Below are 19,194 nucleotides of genomic sequence, written 5' to 3' on the forward strand. Positions count from 1 at the left end.
TGTGTTAGACTGTTCTGAAGCTGTGTTAGACAGTTCTGAAGCTGTGTTAGACAGTTCTGAAGCTGTGTTAGACAGTTCTGAAACTGTGTTAGACAGTTCTGAAGCTGTGTTGAATAGTTCTGAAGCTGTGTTAGACAGTTCTGAAGCTGTGTTGAATAGTTCTGAAGCTGTGTTAGACAGTTCTGAAGCTGTGTTAGACAGTTCTGAAACTGTGTTAGACAGTTCTGAAGCTGTGTTGAATAGTTCTGAAGCTGTGTTAGACGGTTCTGAAGCTGTGTGTCCGTCCAGCCCTTCCTCTGTGATCCTCCACCAGGCTCTGAGCAGAGCCCAGCTGAACCACCAGCACTTCCAGAGGCAGCGGTCTTGCTCCCTCTGCCAGCGGCCTGGGGAGGGGGTACCAGCACAGCTCAGGGAGGCTCACCCAGCATGGGCCAGAGGCAGGAGAAGTCTCCCCCTTCAGCGCTCCGCCTCACTACCGTCCTCGCTTCTCTCCCCGGCGAGGGTGGTGTCCTCTGTGAGGATTCAGTTTGGGAGGGGGGCTGCCATGCACTGTACCCCACCGACATACTCCTATAGGTACCCCTGCCAGGAGGAGGAAGAGGAGGATGAGGAGGAGGACAAGGAGGAAGGAAAATCCACATGTCTCTCTACTCTCCTTATAAACCCTGCATCTTCCCAGTCTAATGACCAATTGGCTCCCACACCCTTCCCCAGGCCCCTCCCACACCACCTCCTGCGATCGTCGTATTCGCTACAGAGCCCTAGCCCTCCTCCCGACTGGCAGGGGACGCCACTAGTAGGCCACGCTCCTTCCTGGAGCACCCAGAGTGTCCCCGACCTCTTCTCCAATCAGAATCAACCTGGCCCGTCACATCAGAGCTTCAGTACCAATCAAAACCAGCCTAATTGGAACCCAAGCTCAGGCCAAATGCATTTCACCAACTCCAGTTCGGGACAATACCCTAACACTAGCCCCTATCCTAGCCCCTCCCGTTATCAGACCCCAAGCCCCGCCCCCCTCCATCCCTACTCCTCTGTTCCCAACCTCTCTGGCTACAGTCCCTTCTCTCCACACCACAGTCTGACCAACCAACACATGCATCTCCATAGCAGCCTGTCCAACCAGCAGCCTTCAAGTCCCATGATGCAGCATCCAAGCCTCAACCATCCTCACCTTCCTATTGATCCCTACAGTCATCAGTCACCCTACCACACCCCTCCCCATGGCTCTCCCCACCATGCTTACGGCCCACCACTCCACCACGCCTTCTCCTACCCCCCGAGCCCCCACCAATGCGGTGTCTTTCCCTACCCTGGGCTGGTTTCTAGTCCGGTTCCTAGTCCAGCCCCAGGCCCTAACTCCAGCCTAACGCCAGGATACTCCCTCTACCCTGGGCTGGTTCCTACTCTAGCCCCAAGCCCTAACCCCGGCCTAATGCCAGGATACTCTCTCTACCCTGGGCTGGTTCCTACTCCAACCCCAGGCCATAACCCCGGCCTAACCCCAGGATACTCTCTCTACCCTGGGCTGGTTCCTACTCCAGGCCCTAACCCTGGCCTAACGCCAGGATACTCTCTCTACCCTGGGCTGGTTCCTACTCCAGCCCCAGGCTGTGTCCAGGGCCCCTCCAGCATGGAGATGCTGCTCAGGAGAGTTCTACATGAGATCAGAGGAACCGTGCTGAGTCTGAGCCAGGTTGGTTCCAATCTAGAACATTGAACCCTAGAACACTGAATTCTAGAACACCATTTTAATTTCATTTGAAACCTTTATTTCAAGTTGGTTATGAGACTACCCTCATTTACAGTGACGGCACGTTTACGAAAACACAACAAACAAAACACAGCACAACAAATAAGAATATACAATAAAAATCAGCTAAGACAGGTACAAGTCGACACACAGTGGTCAGAGATCATACTTTTAAATGCAGCAAAAGAAGGAAGAACACTGAATTCTATAACGCCACCTAACCCTAGAAGTCTGAATTCTAGAACACCACCTCACCCTATAACACTAGCATAGCATAACATAACATCATTCTAACTATCTGACTTCTCTCTACTAGACTCCCTCACTCAACAGAGAAGATGCTCCCTCAAACCTGTTCAACCAGCAGACAGCAGCCAGCTCACCACAGCAGGTACTCCATTCATTCATCCTTCCCTCCCTCTCTTCTCTCCTCATCTCCATTGCTTAACTGTACATAGAGTCACAGAGTTACATAGAGCTGTATTTGGAGTAGTTTGGCCAGTACAGTTTCCAGTTACAGCCATGTAACACCACAGTCCTGTTCCATGGTCGTTGCTATAGTAACTGGTTATTCTATAGCAGCTGATCTTTAGAATGTCTTCTCTCCTCTTCCCTATCCTCCCCTGTCCTGTCCTCTTCCCTCTCCTCTCCCATCCCCTCCTCCCCTGTTCTGTCCGCTCTCCTCCTCATCTTCTCCTCCAGTCATCCATTGGGGATCTCCAACAGAAGAAGCGGAGCCTGAATGCCTTCCGCAGTCAGATGATGGATCTGGAGCTGTCGATCATCAGGCAGCAGGCGTTGGTCTACACACACCTGAGTTCTGATGACAGGTAGTTCAAGATCACGGTCACAGTTGATATGAATTTCCTGATCGTCTCTCTTGGTCAGCACACTCTCTCACCAAAAGTAAAAGCTCCCCTCCTTGTTTGTGTTTGGTAGGAGTGACAACCTTTGACTAGTGGTCTGATGCCCCTTTTCTCCTCAGTGTAGTCCTCTGAATTCTAGATCTGAATTCTAGATCACTGAACACTAGAACACTGAATTCTAGAACACTGAACCCTAAAACACTGAACCCTAGAACACTAACTAACACTAGAGCACTGAACCCTAGAACACCAACTAACACTAGAGCACTGAACCCTAGAACACCAACTAACACTCCTGCATTCTGGTGCAGGAATATTTTTATGTGTACCCTTTAAATGCCAGTGTTTGTGATGGAATCACAAAGTATTGTTAAAAAACAGGCTAGCATATATGATTAGCAACAATGGATTTTCAGTTTTTTTGTAGTGTCAGATTGAAAATAATACAATCTTTTATTCAACTTCAGCCCTGATCATAATACCACATATTCATTTTATAATTCTAACCCTTTAAATGCCAGTGTGTGTGATGGCATATATTTGCAATATATCAAATGCAAAGTCGATTTTTCTGGGGGGGATTATTACAGGCTAGCATGTGTCAATGGTTAGCAACAACACTCATTTTGATGGATTTTTTGTTTTTTTGTAAGGGTCCCGCCTCCACCAATCACATTTGTGTGTGTGTGTGTGTGTGTGTGTGTGTGTGTGTGTGTGTGTGTGTGTGTGTGTGTGTGTGTGTGTGTGTGTGTGTGTGTGTGTGTGTGTGTGTGTGTGTGTGTGTGTGTGTGTGTGTGAGCAAGAGAGATAGTTCTCCAACTTGTGTGAGTTGCAGTGATCTCCTGGTTGTTCCCCACCTAGGTTATCTAACTATTGCGCCGCTGCAACTAGAAACACTGGCCTGGCCTGCTTCTAAGTTCAGTGGCCTGACTGCATAAAAAAATTTAATTAAAATAAAAAATGTTGATAACATAAACTGGATCTTATCTCTGGCATAACGATCTGTACAGAGCTGGCTGTGAGCTCATTCTACTCTGTAGTAAAGACCCAGAGTGGAATTTTTGCCTTTTAATGGCTTTTTGGTTTCATCCATAGTTTTAAGCAGACGCATCAATGCTAAGTTACAAGCTGTGTTATTATCTTTAGTGTAAAATACCATCCAGTTTGTATAATAAAATACAGGAGCTTTTGAAGCATGTTTCTGTCTCCCTGCATCTCTAAAGTCCATGTCTCTTGTGTGGACTGGACATTAACCACACTACAGAAGGTTAACCCCTTCACTACCACACTACAGACGGTTAACCGTATGTAGTGTGGCAGTGAAAGGGTTAACATTCTGTATTGTCGCAGTGAAAGGGTTAACCATTTGGTAGTGTGGCAGTGAAAGGGTTAATAAGAGGTGTTTGTCTCTAGGCTGCAGCTGGAGCGTCTGGAGGCGCTGAGGAGGTCAGTCAGGGAGGAGCTGCAGGAGCTGGAGTTACAGCTAGAGGAGAGACTGAAACTACAGCACATGGTACTGGGGCTGTCCACACACACACACACACACACACACACACACACACACACACACACACACACACACACACACACACACACACTGCCCTTCTCAGGGGTTGTTAATTTTTCTCTAATTTTAAAGTGAATTTATTTTGTATTCTTTGTCTCCTCCTCTTCAATACCCTTATCCTCTTCTCTCATTCCATCCTCTCCTCTTCTTTCCTCCTCTCCTCTTCTTTCCTCATCATTTATCCTCTCTACCTCTATCCTCCGCTCCTCCTCTCTCTAGGGTCTTCAGAGGAACAGTAGTGTTGGCAGTCTGTCCACCAGTTCAGCTCTCAGAACCATGGACCCGGTCAGTAAACACACACACACACACGCACACGTACACACACGTACACACACGTACACACACGTACACACACGTGCACGTACACACACACACACACACACACACACACACATGCGCATACGTACACACACGTACACACACGTACACACACACACACACAGTACACACAGTACACACAGAGGCTTCTGGCAGGAAAGTTACCTTTAGAAGGATAAACACTCATCTAGAGAGGCATCCTGAGACAAAGATGGACGGACAAGTCGGACATACAGACAGACAGACAGACAGACAGACAGACATGTCAACGTGTCCTTGAGAAAGGCACCGAACCCCTACCTGCCACTGAACCCCTGTGCATTTTGAACTATAATGTTAGTATAGTAACGACTATACTATACTACAGCTGCTATCTTTATCTGTCGCGTATATGTAGATCGCCCTCTGCTCTCTGACCCTTTACCTCTTGACCAGGGTCGCACTTGCAGATGTTTATCATGATAAATGATGATCTTGTGGCGACACGTGCACATTGCACTAGAAGCAGAATAATTCAACAAAACTAGACGTATTCTTCGTATGGCTGCACATACAGAACCATGACGTCACAGGACGAATACATTACACCCCTAGTATTGAGGAAAATACAAGGAAAGAGAGAATAAATGATCTGATTTTCAAAGAAGACCGAAATAACATTAAGGTTAGCTTACCAACTCACACAGAGATCACACAAATCAAATTCCATTGGTGTTCACGATGACTAGATTTTTGTCATGGTAAAAGGAGTTCCACTTCCTCGTCCCACACTCTTCATGGGGAATTAGCTCTGTTCCCAGTCCACACTCATTCCCACACGTTTATCAATCACCGCTTAACTCATATATATTTCTGTCAATGAAAAGCAGCCGATACAAAATGGGAATCAAAGGAAGGAAAAATGGAGAAGGACAATAGAGAAACGATCATATTCCTCTCATTCCTAACAACGACCCATAACGGCCCCTAAACAGTAATGCCAAGTTCAGTGCACCCGTTTTCTTTTTGACACGCTTATATCTGGAAGTCACAGAACGCACCATCAAAACCATAGTGGTTGATGCACAGATGACACCTAGGTGGCACTGTGCTAAAACCAAACAAGAATGGCGGCATAATCAACACCATGTGCAGCACATTGATATGTTGTTGCATCTTCTGACGTGATAATGGAGCCCAGTAAACACTATACACCCATAGCGATGGGACTTCACCACACAGCAAAAACACACACTAGCTTACAGTAATATGACTAAATATTTAGACACAAAAAAGCATATAGTAGCTTAGGCTATATCTAGTTATGCCATAGCCTAGCCTACTCCTCCACATCATTCAGTCAATCAATAGGCCTCGTCATCAATTATGCTTCTTATAGATCATCAAATTCAACAATACTCAGGAGAATAATAAAAGCGTGCGCATACCTTTCTGTTCATTTGTCTGAAACGGCCCACAATACAGCCATGAGAAAGCCGTCTCTTTCTCCCTGCTTCCTAACATTATTGCCAGGGTCTTTGATCATTCATGACCTGTCGCCAGCCTGTTGACTCTTCCAAACCACTTTGGCCGGCAAGGGTCCGACTGGTTTGAAAAGCTAAACAAATATGACTGTATTCCATAATATACATGTATGTATATATGTACAGTATGTATGTACAGTATGTATGTATGTGTATATATATATATGTATATACAATACGTGTATACAATATACGTGCAGCAGCAATTTGAAGAGACTGCAGGTGTGGTGAGAGACTCTGATCAACAAACAAACAAACGGAACTGCTACTTGTTGATATTGATACGAACTATAGTAGCCTAAGCAGATCATCCCAACCAGCAGATGATGGTTATGAAATGTTAATGTTGGCTTATTGAACTGCTGTGCTAGATGATTTCTCATGGTTCATGCTTGAATGGTTTGATTTGAACTTGTAAAAAAAAAATTAAAAAAAAAGCCTTCACCTGGAACTTGAAGTTACAATTAGCTTATGCTTAAATCCCATTAGCTTTGCCCAAGCTCTCTTTGATTGGACTATTTAAAAATATTGATGCTTTGGGAGCTCAATGTTTAATGTTTTAATGAGGTGAGCAGAAGGCTATTTCACAGAAAGTCCTCAAGCTCCAGCTATCTAGTTTCAGTGATCTGAATTCACACATTAATTTTCAATAGATAGCAAAATGTCAGTGAATGGAGAAAAGGGAAAAGTCCCTGATGACAAGGACTTAGGTCCTAAAGAAGATCCGTCACCAGTTGAGGAGAATAAAAAGCTTACTGACTCACAAGAAACTGCCACTGGTTATCGCCAGTGGGAGCTAACAGCTAAGGGCAAACAAATGCGTGAAGAACAAGGTAAAAAACATTTAAAGGCATTTTTGAAAACGTATGAATCCTGGAAGAAAATAGCAAGAGAGTCTAGGACAAGACTTAAGACATTTTGTCTGAAGGAAGATCTGGAGAAAATAAACAAAGACATTCAATTTGTATATGACCATGTAATATGGATCTAATAAGCTGGGCTTTTACAGCGATTGATCACATATTCTCAACGAGGAGGCAGAATGCGTAGGATCCACTCTGCCCACTCGGGAGCTATCAGGCGGGATACACCATAAATTCATACAGGCAATGGCTTGCGATATGCTTTTTCCCGCTGGAGATAAACGATGTTGAAGACGTATATCTTCTAATTGTCATGCTACTCGGCTTGGGCTCCGTCAGCTGTTGGATCTGGTACTGCCTGAATCTAATTCGGAAGAAGTTGAATCCTATGGCCAAGGACATGGCCGGGATCAAAGACAACCAAATGGAACTGTATAAAAAGATCGCTGACCTTAACACTCTGCGAGGTGATGAACAATTGAGCTCTAAGACCATGTTGGAACGGAGCGAAATCTATCATACAGATGAACAATCGTGCATGAAGACTATTCTTGAGAGACTTGTTACCAACCACGAAGAGGAACTGTCGCGGTCTCAGACCATTCTGGACATCACGACGGAAATTAGAGACGTGAGAATGGATATGCCACCATACCGTGCCAGTAGGGGGTATGATTAATCTAAATTAACCCAATTTTAATCATATGGCAGCAATTTGCCACAAGCTGCATGTATCACCCCCCCCCCCCCCCCCCCCCCCCCCCATACCATTCTGCTGTGAAACCAAGGTCGAGGTCATAGCGGGGGGATGATTTCGGAGAGGCGGTGCCAGGAACGAGCTGTGCTGTCTGGTGAAGATAAGATGGATGTTGCAGGCCCCCACCCCCCGCCCTCCTCCCCCAAACCCAACCCTAACCCCCCCCTCCAGCGTGCACGACTGGCGATCTGCAAGAGCAGGAGTGGAGTAATCCAAGGCTGTTTCGTCACCACTTCCCAAGCCATAAATCCCTTCCATCTTTTGGCGGCAACTGTAGTCAAAACAAATCTTACCCACCGGCAAAAACTGATGGCAACTGTAATCAGTCAAAACCGGAATCTCTTACCGCCCTCCCTCCCTCCCCCCAACCACCTCCCCTGGGGTGCTTTAGAGACTCAGACTCAATGGCTAGAAGAAATATGTAACAACAAATGTGCATGTTTAATTAATTTAGGGATGTGCCATTATTACTATGCAAAGGTGATAATTGTGGATAATTTACTGTAATGAGTTGTATGTGTTGTTTCTCAAGCATCCTTGACATCCAAGGACAACGATGTAAATAAGTCATTGCGCCTTTTTCGTTCCTATCCTTGACAAAAGCATGTTATGTGAGTAATCTGTATTGTTTTGTTGTCTAAAATAAATACCATACCATGCAAAATTATGAGGCACTCTAACGCAATTGTCTTAATACTACAGATGTTGTGCAAAAAATAGATGCTTGTAGCACACTGACTACAGAGATAGGTGATATTGTGAGTAAACGACTGGAAGTAGGTCTAGACCAAGGGACTTTTAAAGAGGAAGTCGAAAAGGAAAGAGTGCGAATGACTCTAAATCGTGATGGAAATCAATCTATTTTTGGTAGCACTAACACAGAGAGTGTAATTTCTCAAAATTTAGACAGCCTGTCTGTTAGTAGCAGAGCCTCTAGTAAGCGAGTCGATGCAGAGGCAGAACTTGCGGCTAAATTAGAACAAGCAAAGTCTATGCAGGAGATACAGGTTCAGCATGCTAAACTTAGTAAGCTGGAATGTGAATGGAAATTACATGAGTCACAAATGATGGTGCAAATGCAACAGAGGCAGGCTGAGGTCGAACTGCATCTCGAGGAGGAAAAAACAAAGTTGAAAATGATGCATGCAAACATGGATGTTAAATTGGCTGCAGCTCGAGTGCGGACATACAATCGGCTTGAAGGTGATGTAGTGGGAGAGCCCAACACCACCATCCCAGTCATCGTAAAAACTCCAGCTGTTAATTTGAACCACCAACTAGGCACCACTGTTGCACTGCCCCAATCACAAGAACTCTCTGAGTGTTGCAGTCAATCTAGCAGAAGCAGTTGCTAGCTCACTTAGCTTAAACCGTCTGCCTGTTCCTGAGCCAACCATGTTTGCAGGTGATCCTTTGAAGTTTGTTGACTTTAAGATGACATTTACAACTCTGATTGACAGAAAACGTATCCCTGCTGGTGAAAAAATGCTGTATTTGAAAGGTTACCTCACAGGCGAGGCACGCAAGGCTGTGGAGGGATTCTTTTACCGGAGTTCTGAGGATGCATACGAAGGCGCCTGGGCCGTGTTAAAGGACCGGTATGGAAACCCATTTATCATGCAGAAAGCATTTCGGGACAAGCTTATGAAATGGCCTAAAGTTGCCTCAAATGATCCTTTAGCACTGAGAGATTTTGCAGACTTCTTAAGGGGCTGCGCTGATGCTATGCCCCACGTTAAGGGCTTGTCTATTTTAAATGATAGTGAGGAAAATCATAAGCTGTTGAGAAAACTACCAGATTGGGTTGTACGCAGATGGAGCAGACTTGTAGTAGAAGAACTCGATAGATCCGAAGAATATCCTACATTTGAACGTTTTACTGAGTTTGTGCAGAAGGAAGCCCGCATAGCCTGTAATCCTATTGCCTTTCCGTTCTTGTTTAGCTCCAAATCAGCAGAGGATAAGTTGCCCGGGAAGGTAAATGCATTCAGCACTAGTGCTCAAGTGAAAGACCATATACCAGAAAGCCTCCCTGGTTTTAGGCCATGGCTACCATGCATTATCTGTAAAGAAGAGTTTCATGGTATTGCTAGGTGCCCAGCTTTCGCTTCCAAGTCCATGGCAGATAAAAGGTTGTTTATTCATCAGAATTATTTGTGCTTTGGGTGTCTGCGCAAAGGACATGTCACTAAAGACTGGAGGACTCGACATATCTGTGGAGTGTGTGGCCGACGTCACCCAACATGTTTACACGAGGAAAGAGAGACGAGGTTTGGGGAAGCAGCAAATGGGGTTAAGATTTTCACAGAAGGAGCCTCAGACGTTTTGAGGGTGCTGGAGTCTGACTTCAGTGAGAAGAATTCTGTGGACAAATACGTCTCACAAGATGACGTGCGTTTCATACAGCTCCTTAGTGGGAATATTCAGCAGAAAGAGGATGGCCACCTGGAGATGTGGTAGTCCTCCCTTGTTGCCAAACAATAAGAAGTTGGCCACTATTCGCTTGCAACATCTAAAGAGGAAGCTTAAGGCCAATCAACAACTATATGATCATTACACAGCCTTAATGAAGGAAGTAATCGACAATGGTGATACGGAGCTAGCTCCAGAGGCACCTTCGGGAGAGATCGTTTTGTACATACCACACCATGGTGTGTGCCATCCCAAGAAGCCTAACAAGTTAAGAGTCATTTTCGATTGTTCGGCTAAATTCTGTGGCATCTCCTTAAATGACACCTTGCTGACAGGCCCAGATCTGATCAATTCCTTGGTGGGAGTTCTCTTCCGCTTTAGGAAGGAAACAGTGGCTATCATCTATGGTATTGAAAGGATGTTTCACCAGTTCTTTGTTACACCTGAGCATCATACTTACCTGAGGTTTCTATGGTGGGAGCATGGAGACCTTGATCACGAGCCAAAAGAATATCAGATGGCAGTCCACCTGTTTGGTGCAGCTTCCTCTCCAGGGTGCGCTAACTTTGGCCTTAAATACTTGCCACAGCAATACAAGGCACGCTATCCAACTTCAGCATCATTCATAGAGGGCAGTTTCTATGTTGATGATGGCCTAGTTAGTGTTCCAACAATTGAAATGGCTTCAGAGCTGATCGTTGAAGCCCAAGAGTTGTGTAAAGGAGGAGGGTTACGACTCCACAAATTCAACTCTAATGAGAGCAAGGTTCTTGGTTGCATCGAACCGTCTGAAAGTGCAAAGACCAGTGCAAAGGCTAGTGGTTCTCCTCGAAAGTGAATAATAGGTCGTAGACATGCATACATACAGTAGCATGACGATGCTTATTTGCATAATTTTCTAAAGTCAAGATAAATGGTCTTTTGGTCTTAAATCATTCATGATTATTTTTGTGTTGTATCATGAAGTGATTGGGGGGAGTGTAACGGACCACTTGAGATTAAACATGTCTAGACAATATCCTTTGCTGTTTACTAAATAATATTCAGTATGTATGTATGCCTTGAAATGACGTGTGGGATTTTACCCGAGTTCGATACCCGTACGCCTATATAAATCTGTCCCTATTGGCGCACTGTTAATCAGTCCAGCTGGAAGCACCTGTTAAGTGATTTAGTCGGTCGGCAGCAGGAACGTTTGGTGCGTCTTTTTGTATCGCTTTTGTATTCCTGTGCGTCGCGACTTCTTATCCTTCTGTATCCCCATGTATTGATCGTGTGTTTTAAACGAAAAGAAAAGAAAGGACCTTTTCGGTTTACATTCCTTGGAGAGCGCAGCAAGGTATGCTTTGTTGTTTATTTGATTATGGTTGTAACTTTGTATAATGTAATTTGTGAATGAATGATTTTATGTCTTGTGTAGGAATGTAATCCTTGTAGTTTTGATACCAATGTTATTTAGTTTAGTGTTTGTACTGTGCTGTGGAAACCGTTATGTGAAATGTTTGTTTGTCTGTTTATGTATGTTTCCAATGCAGTTTTCACGGTGCTAAGATGACGTCACGGATGGACAATTAAATAAAGATCGTCTTATGCATCAGTCGAGACTCTGTCGTTTGGATCCAAGGGCTGTAACAGTGTATATATATGTAATGTGTGTATGTGTGTATATATATATATATATATGTATGTATGTGTGTACTGTGTGTCATGTCTCCACTTTGTGTGCTGCTCGCTCTGCATACAGACAAATAGTCTTCAGTCACTGTTTTGCATCATCTGTTGATCGGCTCTTCTGATTGGCCAACTGTGTGTGTCTAGGTGTCTGAGCTGCTGAGAGAGCAGCTGTATCTTCGGTCAGAGCTGGACTATGGAGGCGGCGCTAGTGTTGACCACACCCCCTCCACAGGCCCCTCCTCCTCACGCTCCTCTAGTCCAAACAGAGCCAGCTGTGAGCCGGCTGTGTTCAAAGCATCAATCAACATCACGCCTGCACCCCCTCCTAGAGCCAACGCACACACTGAGGAGGGAGGGAGGGAGAGAGAGGAGGAGCCACTGGAGGAGAGAAGAGGAGGAGAGAACCTCCAGCAGCTGATCAGAGAGGTACCAGCACCTCAGTGTGATAATAACATGTACTTTGAGACAGTGAGAATGAGACTGACCTACACCGTAAGAATCACAAAGAGAATGACCTACACCGTAAGAATCAGTGAGAATGACCTACACCGTAAGAATCACAAAGAGAATGACCTACACCGTAAGAATCACAGTGAGAATGACCTACACTGTAAGAATCACAGTGAGAATGACCTACACCGTAAGAATCAGTGAGAATGACCTACACCATAAGAATCACAGTGAGAATGACCTACACCGTAAGAATCACAGTGAGAATGACCTACACCGTGAGAATCACAGTGAGAATGACCTACACCGTAAGAATCAGTGAGAATGACCTACACCGTAAGAATCACAGTGAGAATGACCTACACCGTAAGAATCACAGTGAGAATGACCTACACCGTGAGAATCACAGTGAGAATGACCTACACCGTAAGAATCACAGTGAGAATGACCTACACCGTAAGAATCACAGTGAGAATGACCTACACCGTCAGAATCACAGTGAGAATGACCTACACCGTAAGAATCAGTGAGAATGACCTACACCGTAAGAATCACAGTGAGAATGACCTACACCGTAAGAATCAGTGAGAATGACCTACACCGTAAGAATCACAATGAGAATGACCTACAGCGTAAGAATCAGTGAGAATGACCTACACCGTAAGAATCAGTGAGAATGACCTACACCGTAAGAATCAGTGAGAATGACCTACACCGTACGAATCAGTGAGAATGACCTACACAGTAAGAATCACGAATGACCTACACCGTAAGAATCACAGTGAGAATGACCTACAGTGTAAGAATCACAGTGAGAATGACCTACACCGTAAGAATCAGTAAGAATGACCTACACCGTAAAAATCTGTGAGAATGACCTACACCAGGGCTATTCAACTAAATTGTTCAGGGGGCCACATTGTCAGAAATCCAAGGGGCCAGGGGCCGGACTGCCACGGCGCCTCCCCGTGCTATGAATATATGTACACTTGACACAACACGCAACCACATTTTCACAACTTTTATTTAACTACATTGCAAAAGTAGTATACTTTTCAAAAAAAGTGCTTCATTTATGTGCCACATCTGCAACATCTCCTGCAAAAAGTGCTTCATTTATGACTGTGCAATGGTACATTTTCCCATTTTCTGTAATAGGAAATATTAAAGGACAAACGATGAGCCGTTTACATTAATCATTCTGAGTCATTCATAATAATAAAAAGGTTTATTCAATAAAGAAAGGTTATGACAGCGTGGCCACGCTGCCAGGCCAGTCACCCGCCAGAGACAGACATGTTAACCCACTAGCGTCTGACAGGGGACTGACCCAGAGGCTTGGTCAGACATACAATTGAATACATGAAATGACGTAGAAGAAAACAAAATGGCTGGTTAGAGAAATTAATAATGCGACTATGTTATGGCTAAGCCTGGAAGGATTTTTTCATCTCCTCTTCAACCTTTCAATATAAAAATAAAATAAAAAACAAACAAGTGCATGATGTGCATCTGAACATTCTAACTTCAACACTTGAACAAAAAAACACATTTATAGTGCAGCTGAGCTTATGAAAAAGTGCTTCATGTCTGTGCAACAACAGCAAATCAAAGCATCTTATCAGCACTTATTGTCCACTCTTAACTCTCAAACATCAGGGGGGTGGGGGGCAGACAGGCCTAGCCTACATACACAAATCTAATGAGAGCGATTGCACTTCTTTGACTGGGCAATGGCAGAGAAAGAGGGTTCATAGGAAGTGAGGGCTACCCGCAAACAGTGATGCAAATGCTCATTTGTCAAGGAGGCACGGTTGCTTGTTTTAATGGCATTCATGTGAGAGAAACTGGATTCACAGGTGTATGTTGAGCCAAACATTGTTAGCACAGATATTGCCAGCGTTTTTATTTTGGGGAATGTCTTGACATGAATACACTTTATCCAAAATGTTGTGGTGGATTCATTCTCAAGTGCCTGCTTCAGAGCAGATGATGCTTGCATGTCAATTATTTCAAGTTGCAGGAGACCTTCATCAATGTGAAGCGATGCAAGGAACTCTTGTCCTTTTGTGGAAATAGCAGCTACATTGGCAAATGGGTTGCTCACAAAATGCATCAATTCTCTGGACATGTCAAATTCATCAAATCGACTTGCAAAGTTTTCCCTCAATTTATCAATGAAATCTGTCATTAATTGAGTGACTTTTGGCTCAATTGTGCGTGTTAACGTTGACATAAAAAAAAAAGAAAAAAAAAATATTAAAAAAAAAAATTTTTTTTTTTTTTATTTTTTTTTATCATGTAATCTTTGGCGGGCCGGTCAGAATCATCCCGCGGGCCGGATCTGGCCCGCGGGCCGCCAGTTGAATAGCCCTGACCTACACCATAAGAATCAGTGAGAATGACCTACACCGTAAGAATCAGTGAGAATGACCTACACCGTAAGAATAAGTGAGAATGACCTACAGCGTAAGAATCACAGTGAGAATGACCTACACCGTAAGAATCAGTGAGAATGACCTACACCGTAAGAATCTGTGAGAATGACCTACACCGTAAGAATCACAGTGAGAATGACCTACACCGTAAGAATCACAATGAGAATGACCTACAGCGTAAGAATCACAGTGAGAATGACCTACACCGTAAGAATCAGTGAGAATGACCTACACCGTAAGAATCACAGTGAGAATGAGAATGACCTACACCGTAAGAATCACAATGAGAATGACCTACACCGTAAGAATCACAGTGAGGGGAGCTCCAGTAGCTCACCATGTACCTCGACGCGAAAGCGTCGGGGAATACCGTGCTGCGTCACGGATCTGGTTGACTCCGAGTTCGATTCCCGGACCCGCCGTCATTTGCCGAATGTCTTCCCCTGTTCTCCCTCCCGTTTCACCCTGCATCTTAGTCCAGTCATTATAGGCCAGAATTAGGCTAAACCTAGGACAAATTGCAACATTAGCAAACTCAACTGATTTTGTATCCTCAATATGTCTTTAGTGAGAGAAAAAAAGTCCCAAGGAATCACATAATGGGAAATGTGTTTTTTTTCAATGTTTTGTTACCCCTATAGTCCAGTCATTATAGGCCAGAATTAGGCTACACCTAGGACAAATTGCAACATTAGCAAACTCAACTGATTTTGTATCCTCAATATGTCTTTAGTGTGAGAAAAAAAGTCCCAAGGAATCCCATCATGGGAAATGTGTTTTTTTCAATGTACTTGATTGCTGGCAGGATCACTGACGACAGTCTTTCAGAGATTGTGACGCGTTCAAATTGAGGTAGCTCAAAAGTAAAGATACCATTTGATTCTAGACAACCTCGGGTTTCCAATGAGACCAACCATGTCATGTTACCTCATTGGAAAGGGGGCTACATACCTAATTATTCAAAGTTAAGACGATTTTTTGGGAAGGGAAATATGGCCATCACCATTTTTCAAATGGTCCCTTGGCCTTCTACCTCAATATATATTAATGGAAATGGGTTACATGGGTACCTACAAGCCTCCCCTATACAGACATACCAAATTTATGTTAAGCCCATGTAGTTTTGTGCAAGAATCATGTAGTGTTTTGCATGCTGTACAAATATGTAGTTTCCGCCTATTATAAAAACCCCCATCTCCATGGACCTATCCCCACGGACATAAACCCTTGAGCCCCATCCTCGTGGACTGAGCTCCACAGAGCCTATCTACTAATATTCCAAGAAGAAAAAAATTTCTTTATCAAATGTTTTGATTAGTTCTGGCGTGTATGCTAATTGGTGCATATCAAATAAGATAATGTGTGATTTGCATGAGTAAACAGAATAATTCAATGAAGTTGTGATTGACTTTTTTTCTTGTCTTTGTGTGTGTAATCAGCTTGTGCGTTTTTATAGTGATCTAAAAGTAAAATTTTCACCACTATGTTATAACAGGCATTTTTCGATATGAATATATATAGGTCGTTTTCAAAACTTTCCCATGATGGAATTCCTTGGGACTTTTTTTCCCTCACTAAGGACATAATGAGGATACAAAATCAGTTGAGTTTGCTACTGTTGCAATTTGTCCTAGGTTTTTTCATATAATGACTGGACTATCTGTCGGTCATGCTTGACCAGAAAAGCGATAAACGCTAAAAAATGAAGTTAAAAAAAAAAAAAAATCAGTGAGAATGACCTACACCGTAAGAATCACAGTGAGAATGACCTACACCATAATAATCAGTGAGAATGACCTACACCGTAAGAATCACAATGAGAATGACCTACACCGTAAGAATCACAGTGAGAATGACCTACACCGTAAGAATCAGTGAGAATGACCTACACCGTAAGAATCACAATGAGAATGACCTACACCGTAAGAATCTGTGAGAATGACCTACACCGTAAGAATCACAGTGAGAATGACCTACACCGTAAGAATCAGTGAGAATGACCTACACCGTAAGAATCAGTGAGAATGACCTACACCGTAAGAATCACAGTGAGAATGACCTACACCGTAAGAATCACAGTGAGAATGACCTACACCGTAATAATCAGTGAGAATGACCTACACCGTAAGAATCACAGTGAGAATGACCTACACCGTAAGAATCAGTGAGAATGACCTACACCGTAAGTCAGTGAGAATGACCTACACCATAAGAATCACAATGAGAATGACCTACACCGTAAGAATCACAATGAGAATGACCTACACCGTAAGAATCAGTGAGAATGACCTACACCATGATAATGAGCCTGACCTACACCATGATAATGAGACTGACTTACACAGTGATAATGACTGACTTACACAGTGATAATGAGACTGACCTGGCTACACCATGAGAATGAGACTGACCTGGCTACACCATGAGAATGAGACTGACCTGGCTACACCATGAGAACGAGACTGATCTGGCTACACCATGAGAATGAGACTGACTTACACAGTGAGAATGAGACAGTTAGAATGAGACTGACCTACACAGTGAGAATGAGACGGTTAGAATGAGAATGACCTACACGGTGAGAATGAGACAGTGAGAATAACTGACACGGTGAGAATGAGACAGTGAGAATGACCTACACGGTGAGAATGAGACAGTGAGAATGACCTACATGGTGAGAATGAGACAGTGGGAATGAGACCTCTTCAGGCTGAGGGGTGTTTAAACTTCATGTCTTCTTTCAGCTTTACAACAGGCCAACTCATTTGAATTCATTACAAAGTCCTTTTTATTGGACAAGACCTTGACAGGCCGTCACATGTGCTTGATTCTAACGAGTCAGTAGGTGAGGCAAACATATTCTCTGTGTGTTTTCTCCAGATCAGGGAGAGCGTTGTGGAGGAGATCCGACAGGAGATTTACAACGAGCTGTTGGCTGCTGCGTCGCCACGGAGATCACCCCTGGGAACCAGAGACTACCCCCTGTAGTCACGGCAACAGCAGTGCATAGCCGCCTAGCGGTAACACTGTCTTTTTAACACTGTTGACGGTGTTACATCTACAATGGGAACAAAAATGGCATTTCTAAAAAGGCCACAGAGCTGATCCAGGAACAGTTCTGCTCCCTGTAAACTATGGAACAATGACCTAACTGAAGTTGGACCAAGCCTGAATTAAACTCTACACACATTTACCATTTCTGCTTGGAAAGGCTGCAGTAGAGTTTTTAAGTGTTAGCTACTGTAAGACCAAGCCTAATATTTGTACAGGGCTCTGATCTACACTGGAAAACACTGCTACGACCTATGTAACCACTTAGTTTAAACTAGGACTAAACAGTCATACAGGCTCTAGAGACTAAGTAGCAACCACTAATTCTCTGCCTCCTTCTACTGAAGCACACAGCTACATCAACACTAGAGTTAAACACTGACCACACTGTACCTTCACACTGTACTCTAAAATGGTACTGTAACACTGTACTCTTAACACTGTACCTTCTCATTGTACCTGCACACTGTATCTTCACGCTGTACTCTAACACTGCCCCTTAACACTGCCCCTTAACACTGCCCATTAACACTGTACTCTAACACTGTACCTTCACACTGAACTCTAACACTGTACCTTCACACTGAACTCTACCCTCTACTCTCACCGGGACATATAAGTCCCAGCATGCCCACCGGCGGAACGCACAAAGTCACAGCATTTTGCGAGCGTCTCGAGGCTCTAGGCTGCATTTCTCGCCGAACATATAAATTACCATTTGAAAGGTCTATTTGTTGCCGTTCGAACGCCACCTCACTCGACCAAATCCGTGCCTCGGTTCTCGAGTTATATGGCGATATGTCAGGCGAGCGTCTTTTTACGCGGCACGTAAAGATGACCACCCCGGACTCCCGACGCTCCGGAACTGCCAATTATCCGCTGATGGCGAAAATGATTGGTCAGCCTTGATACCCCACGTGGGAAGTGAATCACTTTTAGAATTAATGGCTGTGGATGAGGAAATTGATTTTGGGGAGCTTTTTTTCCCCCCAAGACTCATTTCTGAACGGATTTTTATACAATTGGGACCTGTACTACATAAGACCTCAGGCTATGGATCCACAGTGTTTTTCAGCTTATACCTATTTTTTTATATTTTTTGGGGGGATATTGCAACCACTACAGAAAAATGTGAGTACACAAGTTCAAGTTCAACTCAAGTTACTCTATTTAATTAGCACTAATGGTGTATTTCCTTTTTTGCATTAGTAACTTCAGAATGTTATCTTTTAAAAGAGACCAGGGCCCTCATTTATCAACGTTGCGTACGCACAGATATGTGCGTAACCCCTGCGTACGATCATTTCTAAGCAAAGTGTGGGACTTATCAATTTTAACTTGTGCTTGACTTTGTGCGTATATCTACGCACAGCTCGGAGCATGCGTAGCTGGCGCCCTGTTGGTAGAATATATTATTACAACAAGGAAATAAGCTTCTGTGCATTAGTTTCAACACTGGCGTGTTCTGTATGAACCGTAATTCATTATAGTTCATTGTAAAATAGCAACAGTAGTGTAATTA

General features: G+C 43.9%; 1 protein-coding gene across 1 annotated transcript in view; it reads left to right on the plus strand.

Annotated features, from left to right (window-relative positions):
• The window catches only part of itprid2 (ITPR interacting domain containing 2), a 156,647-nt gene extending 137,672 nt beyond the window's left edge, over positions 1 to 18,975 (plus strand). The window contains exons 18-24 of the mRNA XM_084314035.1: positions 314 to 1,696; positions 2,070 to 2,144; positions 2,456 to 2,583; positions 4,033 to 4,132; positions 4,406 to 4,471; positions 11,878 to 12,159; positions 17,502 to 18,975. Coding sequence (XP_084170161.1) covers positions 314 to 1,696; positions 2,070 to 2,144; positions 2,456 to 2,583; positions 4,033 to 4,132; positions 4,406 to 4,471; positions 11,878 to 12,159; positions 17,502 to 17,609 — 2,142 coding nt within the window. The 3' untranslated portion in view covers positions 17,610 to 18,975. The remainder of the gene's footprint in view (positions 1 to 313; positions 1,697 to 2,069; positions 2,145 to 2,455; positions 2,584 to 4,032; positions 4,133 to 4,405; positions 4,472 to 11,877; positions 12,160 to 17,501) is intronic.
• The last annotated feature ends 219 nt before the right edge of the window (positions 18,976 to 19,194 follow it).

The sequence above is a fragment of the Notolepis coatsorum genome (assembly GCF_963971535.1).
Source record: "Notolepis coatsorum genome assembly, chromosome: 5".
Taxonomy (NCBI): Eukaryota; Metazoa; Chordata; class Actinopteri; order Aulopiformes; family Paralepididae; genus Notolepis; species Notolepis coatsorum.